The following is a 23,675-nucleotide window of genomic DNA, read 5'->3' as shown; positions in this document are numbered from 1 at the left end:
GGGAAAGTGTTTACAAACAGCATGAATAAGCAACTTTAATCTGAATTCATCTAAGGGGAAATGGAGACTACGTAGACAAAGCTATCGTTAGCGTTTGGTGGTTAGCTCACTAGCTTTAACAGGGCTCTATTCGCTCACCATTGGTTATATTCTCCCGGTTGTGCTAGCGTCACACACGTGGGAATATGACCCTTTGTGAGGACTCGGCTTTTAGCTAGTACTTTTAGCTACAATAATTAGCATCTTCTGTGACTGCTGCATCAAAGTAAAATCGTAGACTGCCACAAATGTGCCGCTAAAGCAACTGAATCGTTTCAGAGACAACTCCCCAAAATAAAACTAGCTGCTGGTATTCAATTTAAACAATTTTAAGCGATCCAAATGGCTTTTCCCAGTCCAAGGGGAAAAAAAAAACAAAAACAAAAAAAACGACAGCTAGCCGAGATGGCCACCGCGTCAGCGAAAGACATGATTTGTTTGTTTATAGGCCGCACCAACTGGCTTGTGCAACATTAATGCTCGCTACGATTCCCCATGAAATGTGAGGCCATCTTCATAAAAGACTTGAAAATGGAACAACAGATGTACGGCACGCACGAAGCCTGCCAAAAGGTTCTTGATGTACTCGGAGCGTTGGCGGCATCGGGGCAGATGGCACTCGTCTGCTAATGACTATTTTACTGCGTCTACTTGTCGCCTGTCACAGAAATGCAGGGCGGGGGAATGATTGGATTTCTACGTCGGATTCGCAACAAACGGCTGGAATCACGGATCCGGATGGTCTGGATTTTTACAGCAGGTCCTTAAACGCCTCAGAAGTTGCGCAATTTGGAGTTTAATGAATGTTATTATTGGCGAAAAACAAGCCGGGAATTTTTTTTTGGGGGAACCATCAACTTACAAGAGTCCATCTGTTTGACTAGCTGGAGCACGGATTGAGGTTAGGTTGCTAGGTTAGCGTGTAGCCGCTAGCTAAGTAGCTTTACGACAATTTTGTTGAGAAACACGCTCAAGATTTTTCTGTGACGGGTGTCCGACATTCGAGTCAATCTGCTGGGTGGAAGTTTCATTTAGTGAAGATGTAGACTGCTACTTTAGTGTCTAGCTTCTAGGAAGATGGCTTCAATCATAAACCCAATTCATGTACTTGTCCTGTACATCTGAAAACATTGCATGACACAAATACTTTTCAGTGTATGAAGTCTAATGGATACATATGTTGTGCAAACACGCACATGAATAAATGAAACAAATACTACAAATTGATTCAAAGTGGGAAGCAAGTGGAGGCGCACATACCATCACTTTACATTCCTCTCAGGGGCACTGAAGTAACTGCCTGCACTGGACTACTTTACTTTTGTAAACAAGCATCACATGTTCGCATATTTTTCATCGTCTCATTTGTGTACATACAAAGATACAGATCTCGCCGTTTATTACCTTCACCTTCATGCTAGTTCCAGAGCTCAATTGTTAGAAAGAAGCTAACCTAGCATATGTCAGGGTTGACTTTGTTTGTTCCCTCCGTTTTATATCGATGGTGTTTATACAGAACTGCAACATGGGAGAATTTGGGAGCAATAGACCGATTATCGGCTGGGCCGATATTCAGCATTTCGACGAACATTGGCGTCAACCATTTTGAAGAATCATATGGCCGATAATAGAAACTTTAAAAAGTGTTCAAGGGAAACAAAAAAAACTTCAGGAAACTAATTATTAAATTTCAATGATGCTGCTGACCCTGGGAACTCTCTGCACCTTGTTTTTGTTTGAAGTTAAAACTAAGATAAGATAAAATTGTAATACTTCTAAATGTTAGACAACTATTTACTGTAGAACACAACAGGTTACCTAAGTTTTTAATTGAACTTTTGAAGACATGCTACTTCCCCTGGGCGATCCATGAACTTTTTGTTACATTTTTTAGAACAAAGATTTTCTTTTTTTAACTCCAATATTTTACAAACCCTAAAAGTTGCTCAATAAACATATACTTAAAAAAAAGAGCTGGAGTTTGTATTTTTTGAAATTTTGATACCAAAATTTTCTCTAGTGAAAATGAACATTGACTCCAAATATCGGTTATCGGCGACCTTGACTACTAATAATTGGTATCAGTATCGGTCCTGAAAAAAACCCATATCGGCCTCTCTCTAGAATTTGTGAATATTTTACTTTTACAAGCCGTTTTCTGTCGCATCTCTCTCACTACCTCCAAAGGCAGATAATCAGCAGGTTGACTTAACCTCCCACTTTCCGCGTTGAAAATCAGTGAAAATGCCGAACTAGTTAAATTGAAATTGTGGCGCTTGACACGTGTACTTTACAGACGACACTCAAGGACATGTTTGGCTTGTGTTTACTCGCAGCTGGCGACGGCAATCAAGCGCAATGGAGTGTGTTTCCATTCCTCCTCGGGCGGTGGGGGGAACCCGTCTATCACGACGCTTTGCTGGCTAAGTGAATTACTACAAACGAGTTTAGCGGCTTGAGGGGGAGTCGTTTTTTTTTTTTTTTTTTCTGGTGGAGGGCGGGGTAGGGCTGAAGGGGGTTATCGTACAGATAAAAAATGAGGAGACATTTGACGACGACGACAATTGCTTACAAAACAACAAGCCAGGAGCAAAATTTTATAAACACACCTGCTTCCCATTCACATCTGACCATTTGTAATACGAAAGACTCACATGACACCAGGGTGGGAAATTAGCTTCGAAAGCCCAACTCTGGACAGTTTCACTTAGGGGTGTACTCACTTTTGTTGCCTACTGTCATTAATGTCTGTGTGCTGAGTGATTTTGCGGGCACTTCCTACTTTACATTCGCGTAAAATGACGATTTTTCAGTGCTGTCCCATGAAAAGACAATAAAATATTTACACGATGCGAGGGGTGTACAAACTTTTGTGAGCTCGTGTATGTGTGCGCAAAGCGTGTGGATATTAGCGACGACAGCGACAGGCTGGACGTGGCACAAAACGCGGGAGCGACCAGCCGGAAGAACATCCCGATGTCAAAGTCAGCGCGGGTCCGGCGGTTTACGAGCTTCCGCAGCTGCCGCCGCGACATTTAGCTCTCACGCAACATTTTCCGTCTGCAGCCACGTCCAGAAAGCTTGTTCCGCCCCCCCACCCTCCAGGTCCTTTGCTCCACATATGCCACAAATGTGACTCATTCGGCGGTCACCTGGCCACTTAAGGTGTTTCCTACGGTCCCCGTAGTGCGAGGCGCCGCCGCCGCCGGCGTTTTCACGCATGGGAGGGCTTCCTCTGGAGAGAGAGAGCGCATGCAAAGGTGAACGCCGATGATGCATCGCTGTGGTTTCTTGCGCTAAAAGGTTAAGGCTGTTTTTAGAGCATACGGCACAGATGTCAACACATTGAGTATGCGCGGTTCAGAACTGGTGTTCCATTTTATGAATTAATGAGACTGCTTGATTTGTTGAGGGGATTTTTTCTTTTTTTTCATGTAGCAATGCATCGCCGCTTAATACGAAGAAACGCTACCTTTACTCTACCACTCTACAACTAACCTCCCTATACCAGCTATCTCCAGCTACCCATCCCATGCAATCAACGCTACGTATACCAGCTACAATTTTACCTAGATAAAGTATCGACTACCCTACCTATAGGGTAGAGTAACGGCACGGGCCGTTTACCGGTTTGAGAGTTTACCACGGTTTAAAAAAGTTAAGGTTTCAATAAATGCTAATTCTGGCTGACCCCGGTAATGACCTAAGCATGCACAGCACAATATAATTGGCTGCTTGCAGAGTTGAGTAAACGAGCCACCTCTATGAAAAAAATATTTTGAATGGGTGAAATACTTTGCATGTTGTGATCACAGCGTACATGACATCACTCACCTTTGTTACAAGCTGAGTTTGAAAGTAAACTAGCAACTCTAGTTTTCTAACAGTTTATAGTTAGCAAGTAACAATTCCACAGCAGGTCGACAAATGGCAAAATATATATATATATAAAAAAAAAAAATGTTGCCAGCGGGTACTAGTTAGCCCCAATGACAACATGAGTAGTTCATGGGTCTGTTTTAAAAATAGCTCACCAGTGATGGGACACTGTGGCTTAGTAAGAATAACATTTATTATTTATTGAAGCTTCCTAAATATTCTATATATAGTTCCATCCATCCATTTTCTTAACCGCTTGCTTCTCACAAGGACCGTGGGGGGTGCTGAAGCCTATCCCAGCAGGCTTCAGGCAGTAGGCGGGGGGACACCCTGGACTGGTTGCCAGCCAATCACAGGGCACACAGAGACGAACGGTGCTTGAGTGGTTAGCACGTCCGCCTCCCAGTACTGAGGACTCGGGTTCGAGTCCAGGCTTTCTGGGTGGAGTTTGCATGTTCTCCCTGTGCCTGCATGGGTCTTCTCCGGGTACTCCGGTCTCCTCCCACTTTCCAAAGACATGCATGGCAGGTTAATTGGGCGCTCTGAATTGTCCCTAGGTGTGCTTGTGAGTGTGGATAGTTGTTCGTCTCTGTGTGCCCTGCGATTCGCTGGCGATTGGTGTACCCCGCCTACTGCCCAAAAGCCAGCGACCCTTGTGAGGACTAAGCGGTCAAGAAGATGGGTGGATGGATAATGTTGACTGTTCTGGTAATTTCCCCAAATATAACATTTATCATCGACAAAACGACACCATCTGCCTGTAGCTACCTGAACACGTTCCACAGTACTTATAGTGATCTGACCAATGCCCAATAGCTACGGTACCACTATTAACATGCTTATAAAAACTAACCGCTGCCAAACGCTAACGCCTCTCGCTATGAATTCAATTTGCACTTTGGGCAGGAGGCAATAATTACTCCCCGCATGCGGACATGTAGCAATTTCCTGAAGCAAATCAGGTGCTAATATTATCAAGAAATGCAGTCAGACAATTTGCGCTTGTTGCTTGGTAACACAAGAATTGTTTTGGATTCTTTTTATTTTAATTTAATAAGCGATTGCGAGCAACGATCGGTGAAGCTACCCACAAACGTGACGTTATCCTGGTAACCGAGAGCGTCTGTCACTGTCATAAGTTACAGAGCTAGCGACGTTCAACCTATTAGCATAACGGCTTTATATATGGTCGGCATGCATATGTATGACGTGCTGCCGGAGGCTGAACCCTTGATATAGAGATGTTTATATATGTTTGCATATTTCAAATATTATAAAATGATTCAAATAATACAATAATGAATAATAAATGAATGCATGTATTGCTGCATATTTGCTCAAATACAACTAAATCATGAAGCTAAGAATAAAGGCTATATAATGTATGTATATTGAGAAATAAGAAAGAAAGTTTGATAAAACAAATACAATGAAATAAATTGGTTTAAGATGATTTAAAAATAAAATACAAACCAATAAATGGTAAACAGCCAACATAAAAATAAATAATGCACTAAAAATCTATGTATGAAGAAAATGTGTATTTACAATAGTGCCAAACTGTTTATATATACTGTTCATATATATATATATATATATATATATATATATATATATATATATATATATGATCAGTATCATGAGTCATAGGTCACGATTCGACACCGATTAATCCCGATACGTTATATATAGATATATTTATAAATTGATTATTGAGATTATTTTTATTTTTTTACACTTAAATTTAGAAAATACCAAGTCAGTAAAGTTGTACATGTGCACTGTAAGATTTGTATGAAAATATATGAATTTGTATGAACATTTATTTATCTGAAACTTCAGCCTTATAACTGTGAGCCACCGTATTTAACACAATCTGTTGCAATTAGTTTCATGTTTTGAAGAGCATTGAAATAAAATATTAATGCTTAATCTTGCATTTATATAACATTCTTCCATGCTTCATGTGTGAACCCTAACCCTAAATAAGACATTTTTGTTGAATATTTCCATCAAAAATTGATGTTTAAAAATCGATTTGGCTGCATATTGAATCGATTTAAGAATTGCGTGCTGTAATATCACAATATATTGCAGAATTGATTTCTTTTAACGTTATATATATATATATATATATATATATATATATATATATATATATATTGGTGGGGTGGGGAAGGGTGGAAACACCGTCTTCACCCTTCAACTCCCCTCCAATTTTAATGCACTTCACGTCCAAGGGGAGGGGTGAGTTGGGGCGGGGAGCCATCAGAGGGGATGGACTGCAGTGCCTGGCAGCGCTGTGGTCCCCCCCATTTGTGTCCCTGCCCCACCACTTTGTCCCTCCATTCCCTTTTTTAATGCACCACACATATACATATTCATTTTTTTGGGGGGGATACGGGTGTGTCGGAGTAGGGGAAATTTTTTCCCTCTGCTCCGACTCACCTGCTCCCAATTTCAATGCACCACACGCACACATTTGTATATACACTGGGTGGGGCCACTTTCACGGTGTAAGGGTAGAGCTCGCCAGTCGGCTCGCGGGGGGCCGGGTTCGCGGGGGGGGTTGGCGGCCATCGGGGGGGGGGGGGGCGGCTTGTTTGGGGGGGGGTGGAGGTATGGGTGGGTGGGGGGTTGGGTGTTGGGGGTCGGGGTGTGTTCGGGGGTTTGGAGGTCGGGGGTGGTGGGGCCTGGGTCGTGGTGGGTGGCGGGTTTGGGTGGGGTGCGGGGGGGGGTCGTGGGGGGATGGGGGCTGGGGACCGGTGGGGCGCTGTGGGGACCCGCTGGGCCTCGTTCTGCGGCCTTGGGCTCGGGGGTGTGGGCCGGGGCTGGGGCGGGGGTGCTCCGGGCGTCTGGGTCGGCTCGCCGACCGGTGTCCGCTCGGGTGGCTTGGGGGTGGCCTTGGTGCTGCCGCGGCCTGGGGATTCCGGGGGGGGGGAGTGCTCGCTGTGCTGGACCGCGGTTGACGGCTTCTTTCTTTGGTGGTGGTCCTTATGCATGCCAGATCCGTCGCACCAGCATCTACTGAAACTCAACAGAAGTAGCCTCTCCCTCCCACAGCCCCTTGAATCAGTTGGTGCTGGTGTCTATGGTTCTCACTCTGCCTTATCGATCCTTCCCTCCTTCCTCTCTTTAGTTTTTCCTCTGGTCTCTTGAGATCTCGCTAAATTTGCTGGAATTTAGAGGCTTCCGGGGTTGGCGTAAGACTTTGATTTTGTAATCATGGGGAAGGCAGGAAGTGTTTGGTCGGTGCTGGATTTCACTTTGATTTACCTTTCTTTTCTCTTTATTTCTTTTTTTTCTGACCTTTTCTCTGGTCTCCTGACCATTTAAACCTCACGACTCTGGCAAGATTCTGAAGTACCTGGTTAAGGCGAAGGGTAATGGGATATTTATAAGGTTTTAGGTGAATGAATGAGTATAAATTTATACGTATTTGCACGCACGCACGCACGCGCACGCACGCAAACGCACGCACACATACACACAAAAAATAAATAAATATATATATATATATATATATATATATATATATATATATATATAAAGATCATCTTTAAAAACATTCAGAAAATCCCCTCTTCCCAAAACAGCTGTTTTGCATACAGATAATTCATTTTCCTGAAAATGATCCGTCTCCATAATGCACATGTCACACTTTGATCTGGCAATCTGGATGTTGGGGGATTAAAGGGTGAATGCAAATAGAATCAGGCTTGCAGCTTTCCAAGGCACCGACAGGATGTTGAATGACACGTCGGGTTGTATTTTGGTTGGGGGTTGGTTTTAGGATGTGACGGGATAGGGTGGGGTGGTAGACGGGGATGGTCGTTTGTGTTTTTGGCACTGCCGACGGGGGGATTACACCCAAGTGTGCTTCCTGGAGGAGTTCCATAACAACTGACACCAACATCTTGGAAATTGACAGGAATTACCGTACAAAATTGGATTTCACCCAAAATGAAATCTAACAATGGCAAATGAAAAATATGATTATGCCTGAGGAAATGATAACACCCAAGAAAAAATCAGATGATGCACGTCATCAATGATGAACGCCCTTGTCCAAAAGAAATCTATGATTATGCCCAAAAAACAAAACCAAAATCAATAACAATGCCCTAACAAATATTGCAACACCACTCTAGGAAATAACTATGTCCCAAAAATGGATGATTATCCCCAATGAAATCTAAAATTATGGTCAACGAAATTTGGCCAAAAGAAATTCATTCTCGTGAGGAGTACGACACCTCTTTATTCCATCAGCAATTCAAGCAAATCGTCAACGTCTTTTCGTCTTCCTCCCTTCCAAACTGTTGCAACTGTCTTTAATTTCATTGCACCTTGTAATACGATGACAATAACGCAATTTTGATTAGGATTCAAAAGCTTATTTCATACTACACATCTTTTAGTACACGAGAAAGCAAAAATAAAATGCTGGAATTGACACCTTTTGGAGGGCGTTGACAAAATGTCCGTGACAAACGCTTCCCACTCGGGCTGGGAGCCATCCGTTGGTGTGAGTGTTCTTGGAATTACTCTCATTTAAATCAGTGTAACATAACAACGTTTGCTTCCGGCGGCGGTGGCAGGCAGATACCTCCAATCCGGAGCCCACTTCCCCCCCGAGATGCACAAAGAAGAAGCAATGATGAAAGAAGAAGTGTTTTATTTTTTCCCCCACTATGTGGGTGGCGGGGAGGTTATACAACCGCTATTGCTCATAATGGTGATAACGTGTCAAAGGAGCTGGGGGCGGGGTTCGAAGGGTGATCTAGTGGGGGGCGTGGGTGGCGTCCCTCTGGAAGTCCGGCTTTAAAACACAGTGTAAATAGGGTCGTTTTTCAGGCTTTGATAATACCTCATCATAACGCAGAACATTTCCACGTTGACTTTGCCCGTCCGATTCCGTCTTGCTGGCATTTATACAGAACGGCGAAACGGTAAAAAGGTGGAGGAATTATGGCTTTTGGGGGAGCGTAAAAAGGGAATCTGGAAGAAAGCCGGCTTTTAGAGGCCCTATCGTACTGACATCATCTTGGCTTCGTGACTACCTCCGATGGCGGAAAATTGCAGGGTCCTTCATCAGCGCAAAATGAGGAAAAGATAAAAAGTGACAACTTTTAGAGGTAGAGAGACTACAGCTGCCATCTTACCTCTTGTGCTGTCACTATCGAATATTTTTAGAAGCGATTAATCTATACAATCGATTAATCGACAAATCCGATTCATTTTAATTTTGCAGTTTTCACCTAATTACTGTTTATTAATTAGTGATTGGTGTTTATTTCGTACTTTGCTTTCGTAGATTGATTACTAAAAAGTGGGACTGATGTGTTGTACTATGCCACCGGTTTGGTCATTGTTTTCCAAAGTAAAAACAAATGTTTGCAAATGTCTTATTTTGATTAAAGACAGAAGATAATCAGTTTTCAAGACTACAAAAAACAGTGAACAATTACTGTTGATATGCTGAAATCAAAGGATTTGAAGAAATAAAAAAAAAATAAAAAATGGCATTTCTATAAAACGGCGACAAGGGGAAAAGCTGGTAAAATGACGGCTTTTATAGGTAGTATAAAAGGGGTTCCAGGTGCCATCTCACCTGGCATTTCCACCCAAAGTGGAAAGTTGCCAAGTCCAGCGATGTTTATATAGAAGAACAACACGGAAAAAAGGCGGGAAAATAACATTTGGAGAGGCAGTGGAGCAATAGGTGCCATCTTACCTGTGTTATTACCACCGTAGGCGGAGAGTTGCTCGGCTAACCTTGTACCATTTATACAAGAGGGCAGCACAAAACCCCAAATTTTAGAGGTAGCGAAAAGGAGGCAACAAGTGCCATCTCACCTCTGTTACTACCACCAAAAGCGGAAAATCGTTTGCTCGACTTTGTTGAAGCCATTCCGTATCGGTCATGTTTTTACAGAAACCGTGTCGTCGTTGTTTCAGGAAGAACATCGGATGTGTCTGGTACAACTATGATACTACCTCCAAAAGCCAGAAAATTGCCAGGTTGACTTTGCATCTTTTCATTCGTACATTTATAGGCAACGTGTGACAGTTAAACAGCAATCGAGAAAGTTATCGAGTAACCTCCAATTATTTTTCCGCATCTTCAGAATTCATTCCACCCGCTGCAATCCTGTTCTCATGGGCCAGTAAACAGCGCGCCTCTTGATCCTTGTGTACTGGATTTGAAGTAATGACTTCCAAGAAGAAGCAGAAGCAGAAGAAGAAGAAGAAGAAAGAAAAGACTCTGCAAAGGCAGAGAGGACATCATTAAAAGAAAAAAGAAAAAAAAAAGTCGGGGAAAAACTAAAAAGATGAAACCTCTCCAACACCACCACTGCTGCTGCCGCCTACTTTGAAGCCGGAGCCCACTGGGCAGGGGCAATCCTTCACGCCATGTCTATTACAACATATGTCTCTCGGCAGGGGGGTAAAAATATGGGACGGCGGCAAGCAGGAAGTGGAAAACACGGCCCATCTTGTCCCTTCAGCACCTGGAGGTGTTGAAGATGAACACGCGACTTGACGGCGGCAAATGATCTAATAGGGATGGCGCGTGGAAGCTCCTCGGGGTGATGAGGTAACAACTCGCGGGTGATTTCATGACTGGCTTGCATGGAGATGGTTATGCCAAACAAAATTGGCGATTATGCCCAAGGAAATCGATCGATCATGGCCATGAAATCAATCATTTTACTTTCATTTAGTTTGATGAACGCACCAAATGAAACTCTTGGATTACACCCAATGTTAAACCCAAGGCAACAAAAATCGATGACTATGTCCCAAAAAAATGATGATCATAAGCAAGGAAAACTGGGATTATGTCCATAGAAATCAATGATTGTGCTCAAAGAAAATTGCTAAAAATGACCCATGAAATTGATGATTATGGGCAAGAAAATGGATGACTATAAAATTGATAATTATGCCCATCAAAATCTAGTGAATGACTTATTACTGAACTCAATAATCATGGCCAAAAAAATTGATGGTCACGCCCAAAGAAATGAATGATGATCCGTCTATTTTCTATGATGTCCATGATTTATACCCGACAAAATCTTGACTGTATCTTCAATGAAATCCATGAATATGCTCAAACCAAATCATCACGCCAAACAAAATGGATGTCTATGCCTAACAAGACCTACAATTATGATCAAGAAAATAGTGGATTATGCCCAATGAAATCTAGATTTATAGCCACGGAGAAAAAGAAAATACATAAAAATCACAAATTTGATGATCATGCCCAGCAAAACAGCAAATGATTACTATGCCCCTTGAACTCAAGAAGTATGCCAAAATTTTTTTACAATCATGGCCAATGAAACTCACAGTCATGCCCGGGAAATTCAGTGATTATGCACAAAAGCAATTGATAATTCTGCCCGAAAAAAAACAAAACAAAATAATTACACCCATTTTAAATTATGATTATGCCTAAAGAATTCAATAAATATGCCCAATGGAATCAATGATTATGCCCAACGAGATGATTCCTTAAAGAAATCTAGGATTATGCCGACCAAGATTGATAATTATGCCCAAAGAAATCGATAACCAGAGAAAAATATGATTGAGGAATAAAAATCACAAATTAACAAGAACATGAAAAAAATAATGAAATGTGCAACAGTGTGAAGGAAGGAGGGACAGTCCATGAAAACAGGGCTCATCTTGGCCGTTCAACACCTGAAGGTATTCTGGATAAACACACGAGGTGACGCTGAGAAATGATCTGATAGGGACGGCGCGTGGAAGCTCCTAGGGCCACGCTGCGCATCCGACCGCAAATCTCCGCCTCGTTTGAGTCGCACGTCGCCAACTGACAGCTCCCATCTCAGGCCGCCTTATATTACTGCAGCTTGATGTTCATCTTTGCACTTTTTTTTTTTTTTTAAATGCATGTCTCCAGAATAGTCCAATTTTTTTCCCCCAGTCAACTCTGACGTGTGCACACTCCACAATGTTGTGTGTGTCCATGTTGATGTTATAGGGAGGTTCAGCACTTATTTTCTCTACCTGGTCTTTCTTGTTTCTTGCACTTTTGACACATTTCTCCGTATTTGTCACTTTTTTCCAAAGTCGAACTGATGTGGTCGCTCCACAATGTTGTGCACATCCATGTTTATGTTCATGTGACCTATGAAAATTATTTTTTCTGCCTTATCTGCCTTGCTTGTGTCTTTTTTTTAAGCATTTCTTTGTAATACTCACTTTTCCCAATATTCCAACATGCGGTCACTCCACAATGTTGTGCGTCCAAAGTTAGGCTCATGGGAACTTTGCCACCTACTTTTTTCTACCGCGTATGCCTTGATCCTTGCTCTTTTTAAGCACTTCTACATAACAATCCCCCCACCCCCCAGTAGAATATGCCATATGGGCACTCCACATTGTTGTGTACGTGCATGGTTTTGTTCTGTGGAACTGCAGCAGTTATTTTTTCCACCTAATTTGTCTTGCTGTTTGTTCTTTTTTTGGGCATTTCTACACAATAGTCAGTTTTTCCAACAGACTAACATGTGGTCACCCCAGAATGTTGTGTATGTCCATTTTTATCCAAGTTATATAAATGATTTTTTTCATCCCCACCAATCTGCCTCGCTTGTATTTATTTTTATTTTATTTTTATTTTTATTTTATAATCAACATGTGGTCGCTCCACAATGTGGTGTGCATTCACGCTTATGTTCACGGGAGCTTCATCACATATTTTTTTTCATCTAATCTGCCTCCCCTTCTTGCCTTTCCAAGCATTGCTCCATAATGGTGTCTTTTTTTCCAGTCAATCTAATGTGGTCACTCCACAATGTTTTGTGCATCCATGTTGGCTAGAGTTTGCTGCTTATTTTTTCAACTTAGATTGCCTCTTTCTTGCTGGGTTTCAGTATTTCTCCATAATTATTTGTTTTTTTACCTCAGTAGACTCAGACATATGGTCACTCCACAATGTTGTGTCCATTCATTTTTATGTTCGCAGGAGCTATTTTTCCCGCCTGGTTTGACTTGCTAGTTTTAAAGCCTTTCTGCATTTTAGTCACTTTTTACTAGCAGCCTCCAGTAGTAGTGATTGCTCCACAACATTGTGTGCATTCATGTTTATGTTACAGGGAGCCAAGACATTCATTTGTTTTGTTTGGCATTATCTGCCTTGCTTCTTACCGTTTTGTTTCATTTCCCAGGGAGGTTGTACTCCTAGTCTCAACTTGCTAGCATGTGATTGAACGGACCATCAAAAAGATCGGAACCAAGACCAGAAACACTGCGCGGCCATTTCGACAAATCACCAGAAAGTGAAATGAGCGAGATAAATCGTCGCAGTCAAATGAAAAACTCCCGCCGCCGCCTCCATTTTGTTCTCCCTTCAATAAATCGACAAAGGAGGCCGGCAAAGACGAGAAACAGAGAAAAAAAAAAAAAAGACGTAGAACTTGTCAGTCTGTGCCGTGAAGCATGCAGAGACATTGATTGAGCTCCACTCCCTTGCTACATGCTATTCATTAAAAGCATTTCAAAAGCGGGATATTTAGCGGCGGGCCTCAACGATACGACCAAACGTCCCACTTTATAAACACGGGCTCTAAATTTAGCATCGCTTACCTGTGATGAAAGAAACGCACGCAGGATTATTTTTCCTGCCGAGCCGTCTTGAAGGCGTAATGCAATTAGCGCAGGTGCAAATATTTGAAGTATGATGAAGTCATTAGTCTGCCACACTTTAATAGCAAGACATTATTGACTCGTTCGTGAATAATTCCGCATTATTTCCACATTCATTTTTGCATGACATTTTGCTGCAGTTTCACCAAGACATCATTAATCAATTCCATGCAATGTTTACATTTGCGCAAAAGCAATTGGCTGCCATTACTTGCTGGCTGCAAGCTTTTTTTTTTTTTTTTTTAATTGTGAATTTGGCCTAAATGCTTTCAGACGGGAAGTTTGGAATTCTGTTATGACGCCATTTCTTCAAGACACGATTAATCAATTCCATGCAATTGTCACAATTAATCAACTGATTGCCTCTTTACAGGATATATTGTATTATAAGAATACTTGAAATCTTTAACACAATCTATTCAATACATGATTATTCAATCTCATGAACATTTTAGGTATGAATTTCCAAAGTGAGCGCGACATAAATATCATATGATATGAACATTTGGACTTCATTTGAACCCAGGAAATAATTCATTCATTCTTCAAGTGATTGTTCCTTTTGTGTATGAATTTCCTAGCATAAGTGAGCCTTTCATGTGATGCTATGAATTCAATCAATTGCACACAATCTCCAGACTAATCAGTACCTTTTTATATAAACTTTTCACCCAAAAGTTTATCTAAGCAGAATTTTTGCATTCTTTTTTTGCCTTCAAGACATGATTAATCGATTCCCGCACCAGTACACTCGCGCAGCCGCAGCGGAACGAGCGTTGTAAGCTCTTTAGAGGCTCTCCTGACCTCGTCCTCTTATATTGGAGATGAGTGCTGATAAAAATCAGCTGAACGCGTCGCCCGATGTCTCCTGACAAGACGGCCCCGCGGCTGAGGCGCGAGTCATACGAGCTGCTGACATTATTGCGGAAAAGGGGGGGACCATCGCATGACAGCGGCGTAAAATGGTATGAACAGAATCAGATGGATGGGACTCTTAACATTTGTAAAGGGAAAATATTTCGACTGTGGTTCAGATAACATTTTTTCTGATTACAGTGAAAAATGTACAATTGTGCTTGAAATTGTGGAAGCAGGCTACTTCCTGGTTCACACAAGAATGACGCAAGAAAATAAGGAAGTAATATTTGTAGTCTTGCTCAGGGTAAATTCAATGTTAATCTAAACATCTTTTGAAATACAAAGTGAAAAATGTAAAATTGTGTCTCGGATTGTTAACAGACCACTTCCTTTTTCATGGACGGCAACTCTACCAATTTGTATTCTCCTGAAAACTGTCATTTTATTATTTGATCAACACTTTTCTATAATGAAAGTGACAAACGTGTAAACGTGCTTTGCGTTGTTTGATAAAAATTCCATTGTGATTAAATGAAAAAGTACATTTTTGACAAAAGTGAAAAATATGCAATTGTGCTTCTGATTCTTAGCTTGCGCAATACTTCCCAGTTCTGGAATGGGACTGTACCATTGGTACTGTCCCAAAGCGGGAACGACACCATCGTGATTTGAAAACAATTTTTTGAACCCAAGTGAAAAATGTACAATTGTGCTTACGATTGTCAGCTACTACACTACTTCCTGGTTTGTGGAAAGCAATGCAGGATGTGAGGAATTCTCACACAATGGAAACAGTTCCATCTGGATTTCATTTGATTTTTGAACAAAAGGGACAAATGTATAACTGTGTTTTCGATTGTTAGTTAGCAGGCTACTTCCTGGTTCATATGACTAGAGAGCCATGTCAGATATTCGGAATAGTGATACTACGATTTGTATAATCAACCTGTTCCATTACGAATCAAGCAGCATTTTCCAAACAAAAGTGAGAAATGGACAATTGTGCTTCCGACTACTTCCAGGGTAGGAATGGACAGATGAGAGTAAGCCATGGGGATTCTCGCACAGGGGAAACAGTTCCATCTTGATTTTATTTGATCTTTTTAACATAAGTGAAAAATATATAGTTGTGCTTTAGATTGTTGGTTAGCATGTTACTTCCTGGTTCATGTAAAACTAGAGAGAAATGTAAGATGTTCGGAATAGGGATACTACCAATTGTATGATCAACCTGTTCCTTTACCATTCAAGTAGCATTTTCCAAACAAAAGTGAGAAATGTACAATTGTGCTTCCAGTTGTTAGTAGACTGCACGGAAGCAAATCATACCAATGCAAGTGGGCTGAAAATGGTGCTCAAAGTGGTTCCCAGCCTTTATAAGGATTGTTGGCCATGCCAACAATTGATTGGTGGGTGTGGGGGTTACTAAGGGGGCTCTGGAATCCGTTTCCAGGAGCAACACAGTCAAGCTCATAAGCCCTTTTGTGTAGTACAACCGATATGTGGTGACTCACCAAATTCAGGGAAAGACTTGGCCTGGGATGACCTGCCAGAAGACATAAGCTGCTTACTCGCACCTTTGACACCCTTTAACGAAGTCTCCAAATGAACTAGCACACTGGCCTAATTGTGAGGCGATCTAGCGCATGGATGCTGACAATAGCGATCGTCACTTCATCAGTGCGAAAAAACTGTCAGAGTGAGTCATGAAAAAAACACAACATCAACAACGGAAAAAAAACAAAAAAAAAACAGATCCCCGTCAAGACTGTTCACAGATGGCGCTGACAGAATCTGGGAGCGGGGGCGAAAGCTCAAGTCGAGCCACATGGCGCGACGGCGGCGGCTCACGCGACCGCTAAAATATGTTTTTAATGACGTGACAGATTGCGGACGACCTGGCGTCACTTTGGATGGCGCATCTCCCCCGCCAGGCCTCATCTCCATTCGCCATATGCCGGGGAGAACTTTCCCCATGGCGCCAGCCATGTTGGAAAATTATTATTTATAAAAAAAAAAAAAAAAAAAAGTACTGTTTTAATCTACAAATGTTCAGTTTAGCAGAAATAAGTGGCAGTATTAAATTGGGACATTTTATTTAATGTTGGGCGAGTACCGATACCGGGTATTGTATTGGATCAATACTAGTGTAACTGGACAGATTCCCCACCCCCGATTTTAAATTAGGCAAGTAATAAACTGATTAGAAAAAAAAGATGAGCATGAGTGTGTACAATGGATCAAAAAATGTTGAAGACGTCCTCAGAGCATTAAATGTCGAAAGAATTTACGTAACAGGTGCTCTTTAATTAAATTTGGTGGGCAAAAAATGCTGATAAGAAAATGTTTTAAGTGATTAATTGTGACTAATCAAAATTCTAAAATGTGATTAATCTGATTAAAAAACCGGAATCGTTTGACAGTAATAATAAAAATGCACAATGTGGAGACTGGGGTCACGTTGTATTTTACAATTTGAAAAATGTGCAGAATTTCACAAGTTACTTCATTTTAAAGATTTGATAGCTCTTAATATGTCTTCCAAACGCAATTCTTCCATCTAGTGGTAGAAAAATGACCTCAATGCAAATCAATATCGCACTTTTTTTTTTTTTACTTTAACTAAATGTTATGAATTATTATGAAATGACTGTTTCAATGACTAAAAGATGTAGCCATATTTCTATTAATTTTACATTCCCCCGACTTTTATGTTAACAAGAATACGAAAACTCAAACATATTTTACTGTATATTTTATTGTAAATTTAGAAAAGATATAAAATTAATGATTAATCATGAGTTAACTAGTGACAATCCTAGTCTTATTGTTATTTCCAAAGTATCCACAAATATCATTTCATAAAGAGAGTGCGGGCAATGAGAAAACGGAGCACAGTAGCAAAGCGGAGACTGCGGAGCAGAATCCGGCAGAGCGTCGCGCGGCGTTAACAAGCCCTTCAAAACGGCGACCACTCCCAAGTAACATTCAAAAGAGGCGCGTCCTAATGCATCTTTCAACGTTTCCCTTTGTGCATCTTTAAAGGCTTCCCTCCGGGAATTCAAACACGAGATGAAGCGTCACTTGGCCGTTCGTCCCTCGTGTCCGCTCCCCTTTCAACTCATCCGGTTTCATCGGCCCTCACATAATACAAAAAAATAAAAAATACTAAATACAAAAGGAATTCAAAACTGACCTGCTCATGAGTTTTCTTAGTTTTCTCAAGCTTCTGCTCGTCGCTGCACTTTCTTCAGTTTCAAAATACACGGACGGAACCCCCGGCAAAAATCACACCTTCCGCATCTAGTCTTCGTTATTTGTGCTAGCTCAAAGCAGTAAAAGTCTCACTTTCTTGTGGCAACTTTTTGCCAAGGAGCTTTGGTGAAGTCGGTTGGTCTTCATTTCTAAAATTAAAATAGTGCCTTGGCACCATCTTGGTGCCAAGGATCAATGTTGAAATGCGTTGAGGAGCGGAGTTTAGACAAAAGTAGTGCTTTGGCAACATCTTGATGTCAAGGGACTATGTTAAAGAGAGTTGAGGAACTTCATTTACATCTTGGTGCCAAGGAAAAAGTGAGTTTTGTTGCTTCATTTAGACAAAAATAGTGCTTTGACATGATCTCGGTGCCAACAAACTGTATTGAAATGATTTGAGGAGTTTCATTTAGACAAACGTAATGCTTTGACAAAGTCTAGGGGTGCCAAGGAGTTATATTAAAGAGAGTTGAAAAGCTTCATGTCGACAAAAATAGTGCTTTGACGCCATTGTAGTGCCACAAGACTATGTTGAAGTCAACTGAGCAGCTCCATATATACAAAAGAATTGTTGTATAGTTGTCACCATTTTTTTTTTTTGGCATCTTGGTGCCAAGGTGTTGAAGCAAGTTTTGTAGCTTCAACTAAACCAAAGGAGTGCTTTGGCGCCACCTTGGTCCTATCGTGCTGTGTGTTTTAGAGCTTAATTTAGATGAACATAGTGCTATGGTGCCATCTTGGTGCCAAGGAACTATGTTGAAGTGAGTTTTGTAGCTTCAACTAAAACAAAGTAGTGCTTTGGCGCCATCTTGTGGTGCATCAATTCATCAGGGATTTTCACTATTGGCGATAGAGCTCAGTTAAACTGTAGAAAATTTGTCTTGTTGCTCAAAGCCTCATGGTTGTTGGCAGACATTTTGAAAACAAGGGCACTTTATTTTTGAGACTTCTTAGGCAGGGAAATGCACAATTTTGTTTTCCCTTGCTGCTGTGCCTTGGAAGAAATCTTGTCTACAACGAATTAGGCAAAAGTGCTTAAAGAATTTTGAGGGAGCCACAAGGTTGCTCGATGTAATCTTCTTGTAAACAAATCCAAAGTGCACTTGTACATAAAACATGTGCAGCTCGGCTCTTATCGGTAGCTTTCCATTTCCCCCCCCCAAAAAAAATAATTGCCTCCACATGGGCCGCACCAACGTTAGTCACACGTTATCACCACCCAAACGTCAATGAACGCTTTGTTTACCAAGGCACATTCCCCCATTAACAAAACAAAAACAACAAAAAAACGAACAAGCCCTGCTGTTGATTTTCATTAATTTGGGCCTTAAGTTTCCCTCTTTAGCTTTTTTATTGTTAGCATAAATCACCATTAATGCCGAGAGTGTCTGCGGGGAGAAACAATACTGTGTTTTTTTTCTCTCTCTCTGACTTAATGAGTCAGCCAGGCTTAATAATTATTCAGCAAATCTGTGACTTTTAACAAGTGTGCGCTGGAGATTATGCTAAGATTACAAATAAAGCGTTAGCAGGCTGTTTCATCATCCCGCCTGAAGACAGCGGCGAATATCTTAACGCTTGCAGTCGAGAGCGACGCGAGAATGAAGAAACTCGACCGGTTTGCGTTTTCAAAGTGTGCTTCTCAATTATTATTATTATTTTTTGTTAGGCCCTCACCCAGGAAGAAGAAAATATTTTGCGCCTATACATTTTATTCATTATACTGTATGTATTCTTTTAAATTAATCGGCTAATTAATCGGTTATCGAATTGTGTTCTGCTTTTAGGAATAGGCCTAAAACAATGTATCTGTCAGGCCCTATTCTTCACTCTATGATATTAATATTGATACTGTAATAGAGTACAGGTTGATACATTAATTAGGGGCGGGAATGTTTGACTGTCTCACGATTCGATTCCGATTTTTGGGTCTGCGATTTGATTCAGAATCGATTTTCGATTCAAAATGATTTGATTGACAATGATTTCTGCTTCATTTTATAGATGAGCAAATAATTGTCATGATCTACTCCAGCCTGACTCGCTAATGCTAATTAGCGCGCTACTCACGGTACTTTTATCACTCAAAAGAATACAAGAATATAAAATACTTCAGGAACATATACAGAAAAGCATCTTAACATTACTCACTTGCATATGCTCTTCCTACGCTGCAAAAAAATCAACTTTTATTGGCATAACTTGATCGTGACTTTTTTCTTCTACTCTCTTATGTGGCTACAACTTAATTGTGTATCAGAACACACGGAACCACACTGCCCCCAAGTGGCCAAATCAGGTACAACATGAACAGCGTTCCTGGTACACAAACAGGGGCAAGACAGTATAAAATAATTGAAATAAAAAGATTTCAAATCGATTGTGAATTGTACTAAATAAGAATCGTAATTTTTATGAGAATTGATTTTTTTTGGCACATCCCTAATGTTGATATACTGCATGCCACATTCTTTTTTTTTTTTTTTTTTAAAGAGAGAGAGCTCATTGTTGATTTGGTAGTCATTGCTCTCTCTCCCTCTCTCTCTCTTTCTCTCTGTGCGCATTAATTCACGTGAAAGCTGTAAGGAAATCCCCTTACCCTTCACCTTAGCCGAATACTTCAGAGTCCCGTCAGATTCGCAAAGTTGTCAGACCAGAGGAAGGATCAAAGGAAAGAAAGATGAAGGGCAAATATTTTAGATTGATTTTTTGGTCTTAAAGAATCCAACATAGGTTTTTTATTTATTTTTTTGCTGGATTCAGTTGGTTTTAATTGAAGCGCAGCGGGAATGGCACAAGCTCGTTCCTCCACTCAAGTGCTTTGAGCAGCATTTCCGAGCGAGTGTGAAGAGAAGCGTGCGTGCGTAACGGCAGCGCTCCAAAGTGATAACATTACCGGGCCGTGCTCCGCTTTAACCCGCCCCCCCCCTCCCTCTCGGCATGATTCAGCGTCATGAGGAGAGATGAGGGTGGTTTAAAAAAAAAAAAAAAAAGAAAAGAAAAGTGATTACATGCTCATTAGGTTGCTTGGAGCTAAAACAGAGCAACGTGGTGACGGTCAATAACGCACGGAATGAGCTTACATAGAGTTTGTCGTACTTGCACGCACGCTGCAAATCATTTGGATGAATTTCAGGATGGTGCGTTTGTTCGCCATATTTTTATCTACTTGTCCAATGCGAATATCTTGGAAATGTACGGCTTATAGTGATTTTTTTTAATGAGCTTTTACAGCATCTTATATTAGTATAAATACTGGAAAAACTATAAATATTGATCAAATGCAGTCAAAAGACGATATGGATATAAAATAACGAACATCTCAGCAATCTTGTGGCATTTTCATTTTCTCGGGCTCCGATTGGCTGCTGGTGACATCACACATTCTTGGATAAGCAGCATCATCGCATTTCTAGATGCTGTTTATGCTCGCACATTTTTTGGTGTTTTCAAAAAAAGTTATGTTTAATGTTTTAAGTTTAAATGTATTTTCAAGTGAGTGGGAGGCTTAAAAATTGCAGTGAAACCTCAATTTTCAACTATTTTTTGTTATTCCAGTTTTTGTATATTAATTTTGTTTTCGTACAAAATAAGATGCACAATTGGATCATTCATTTCCCGGAATAAACCTTCAAAATAAAAGCATGCGGTATAATCACACTTCTTTAAAGTTCTTTGGGACCAGTTGCGCTTCTCTCTCTCTCTCTCTCTCTCTCTCTCTCTCTCTCTCTCTCTCTCTCTCTCTCTCTCTCTCTCTCTCTCTCTCTCTCTCTCTCTCTCTCTCTCTCTCTCTCTCTCTCTCTCTCTCTCTCTCTCTCTCTCTCTCTCTCTCTCTCTCTCTCTCTCTCTCTCTCTCTCGACAAGTATAGAGGGGAGGGGTGAGCAGGTTCGTGCGGATGAGGAGATAGTAAGATGACAGAGACACTGATAACACGGATGTATTTTTTTGTCCCAAAAAATCAATAAAAAATTGGGGCCAACGGATGCTAGTTAGCCCAAAGAACACATGAGCAGCCTGTTCTAAAAATAGCTCATTAGTTATGGGCCACTGTAATTTATTAAGAAGAATTAAAATTGAAAAAAATATTAACATTAATTAAATTAAATTTAACATGATACATGTTTATTAATGTATGGAAAAATGTTCTTATTTTACTAAAATATTTTCTTTAAAAAAGCAATTTTACAGGTGTAATTTAAAAAGCCGAGAGGGGAGGGTGAGCAGGTGTGTGCGGAGGAAGTGGGAGCAAGATGAAAGAGACACTGATAACACGGGTGCATTTTTTTGACCCAAAAAAATAAATACAAAATTGGGGCTAGTTACGGGTGCTAGTTAGCCCCAAGGACACATGAACAGCCTGTTCTAAAAATAGCTCACTAGTTATGGGACACTGTAATTTATTAAGAAGAATTACAATTGAATAAACATTTTAACATTAATTTAATTAAATGTACAAAATATTCTATATTTGGGGAAAAAATGTGCTATTTTAATTTTCAAAAATATTAATATATTTTAAAAAAGCACTCTAATTGTAATTTTTGTCAGTGATTCCAGCTACAGTACCTGAAAAAAATTCCTTGTGTTTTAATTTTTTACTTTCTCGACCAATAAAGATGATTCCGATTGATATCACGCTGAATTATTATTTTTTTTTTTCTGAAAAACTATCTCCAACAGAACACGTGAAAGCAAGCAGAGCACCGACGTGCGACTTACTTGAGGCTGAACTGTTCCACGGTGGAGTTGGGCATCAAGTACAAGAAGATCCGGAGTGTCTCCCCAGGCTTGAGGGGCTTCTCGGGCAGCCTGAGGAACATGTTCCTGTCCAGCTGCTTGTCCACCAGCAGCTGCTCCCGGCCAGCCTGATACAGGCTGATGCTCCCGATGCGCAGCAGGGGGTGCTGCGAGGGCGGCGCCGCCCCCCGCTGGCCCGCAGCCTCGCCGCACTCGCCCGCCGCGTCGGCCTCGTGCAGCGTATAGTACAGCTCCGCCTGCAGCGTCTCGCTGCCACCGCCGCCCATCCCGTCCAGGAGCCCGTCGCCGCCGGGGCCCTTCCGGCGGCCCAGCGGGGCCACGTTGGCGTGGAACCAGGACGGCGGCAGCTCCAGCTGCGCCAAGCACTGCGCCAGGTTGCCTTTCACGCGGCACGACGTCTTCAACTCCCGCACGTCCCGGAAGGCGTGAAGGCGGACGCACGGCAGCCCGGCCTGGGCCTTGAAGTCGTCCCAGTCGCGGCCGGCGATGTAGAAGAAGACCTGCACGGCGGGGTTGCTGGAGAACACCCGCGACTGGACGATGAAGGCGCGCACCTTCCAGTTGACCGTCAGCTGGCCGGGGATGTCCAACGGGCTGGTCGGCTGCAGCAGCTCCTTGGACAGCGTCTGGTCGCGTGCAAAAGGTCCTAAGCTGATGTTGACCGCCGGCAGCTCCTTGGTCTGGAAAACCACAAAACTCTCCGAGCGCTGCAGCGGGTGTCCGCCGCCGGGACCGCCGCCGCCCACGCTCGGTCCCTCACGCAAGAAGAAGGCCAGCTGCACGTTGGACATCTTGAAGCTGGCCGGCAGGTAGATGGCGGGCGGCGAGGAATTGGCCGTCACCGGCGAGGAACTGAGGAGAGCATCGGAACTGGTCGGCGAGATTTTGCCGGCGAGAGCTGCCAAGAAAGAAATGACAAGGTTAAAAACTAAGCGGCCAGCATATTCCAACTGATTCATTTTAACGTTTTCAAAAATGTGAAAAATTCAGGATAAAACCACGGTGGCCATATTTTGTTCTCATTTCACTGACCATTTTTTTGGATGACCAAACACAGTAGGTCACATTGAGGAGCAATTTCAGGCATGACATTAGCTTAGCATGCTAAGTAAGCAGCCAAAAGTGCAAAATTACACCATTTATTCCCACAACACTGACACAGGGTCTGTCGAGTCAACCAGCCTCACTTTGAGGA

At 41.7% G+C, this 23,675-nt stretch overlaps 1 protein-coding gene across 2 annotated transcripts in view; it reads right to left on the bottom strand.

Annotated features, from left to right (window-relative positions):
• tmem132e (transmembrane protein 132E) overlaps window positions 1–23,675 on the bottom strand; it is a 270,213-nt gene that overhangs the window by 55,328 nt on the left and 191,210 nt on the right. For both annotated transcript variants that reach the window (XM_077504355.1, XM_077504356.1), the window contains one exon: window positions 22,442–23,378. In XM_077504355.1, coding sequence (XP_077360481.1) covers window positions 22,442–23,378 — 937 coding nt within the window. The remainder of the gene's footprint in view (window positions 1–22,441; window positions 23,379–23,675) is intronic.

Source organism: Festucalex cinctus, chromosome 18 (genome assembly GCF_051991245.1).
Source record: "Festucalex cinctus isolate MCC-2025b chromosome 18, RoL_Fcin_1.0, whole genome shotgun sequence".
Lineage (NCBI taxonomy): Eukaryota > Metazoa > Chordata > Actinopteri > Syngnathiformes > Syngnathidae > Festucalex > Festucalex cinctus.
The sequence above is the reverse complement of the archived record's forward strand: the minus strand, read 5'-3'. Positions and strand labels throughout refer to the sequence as shown.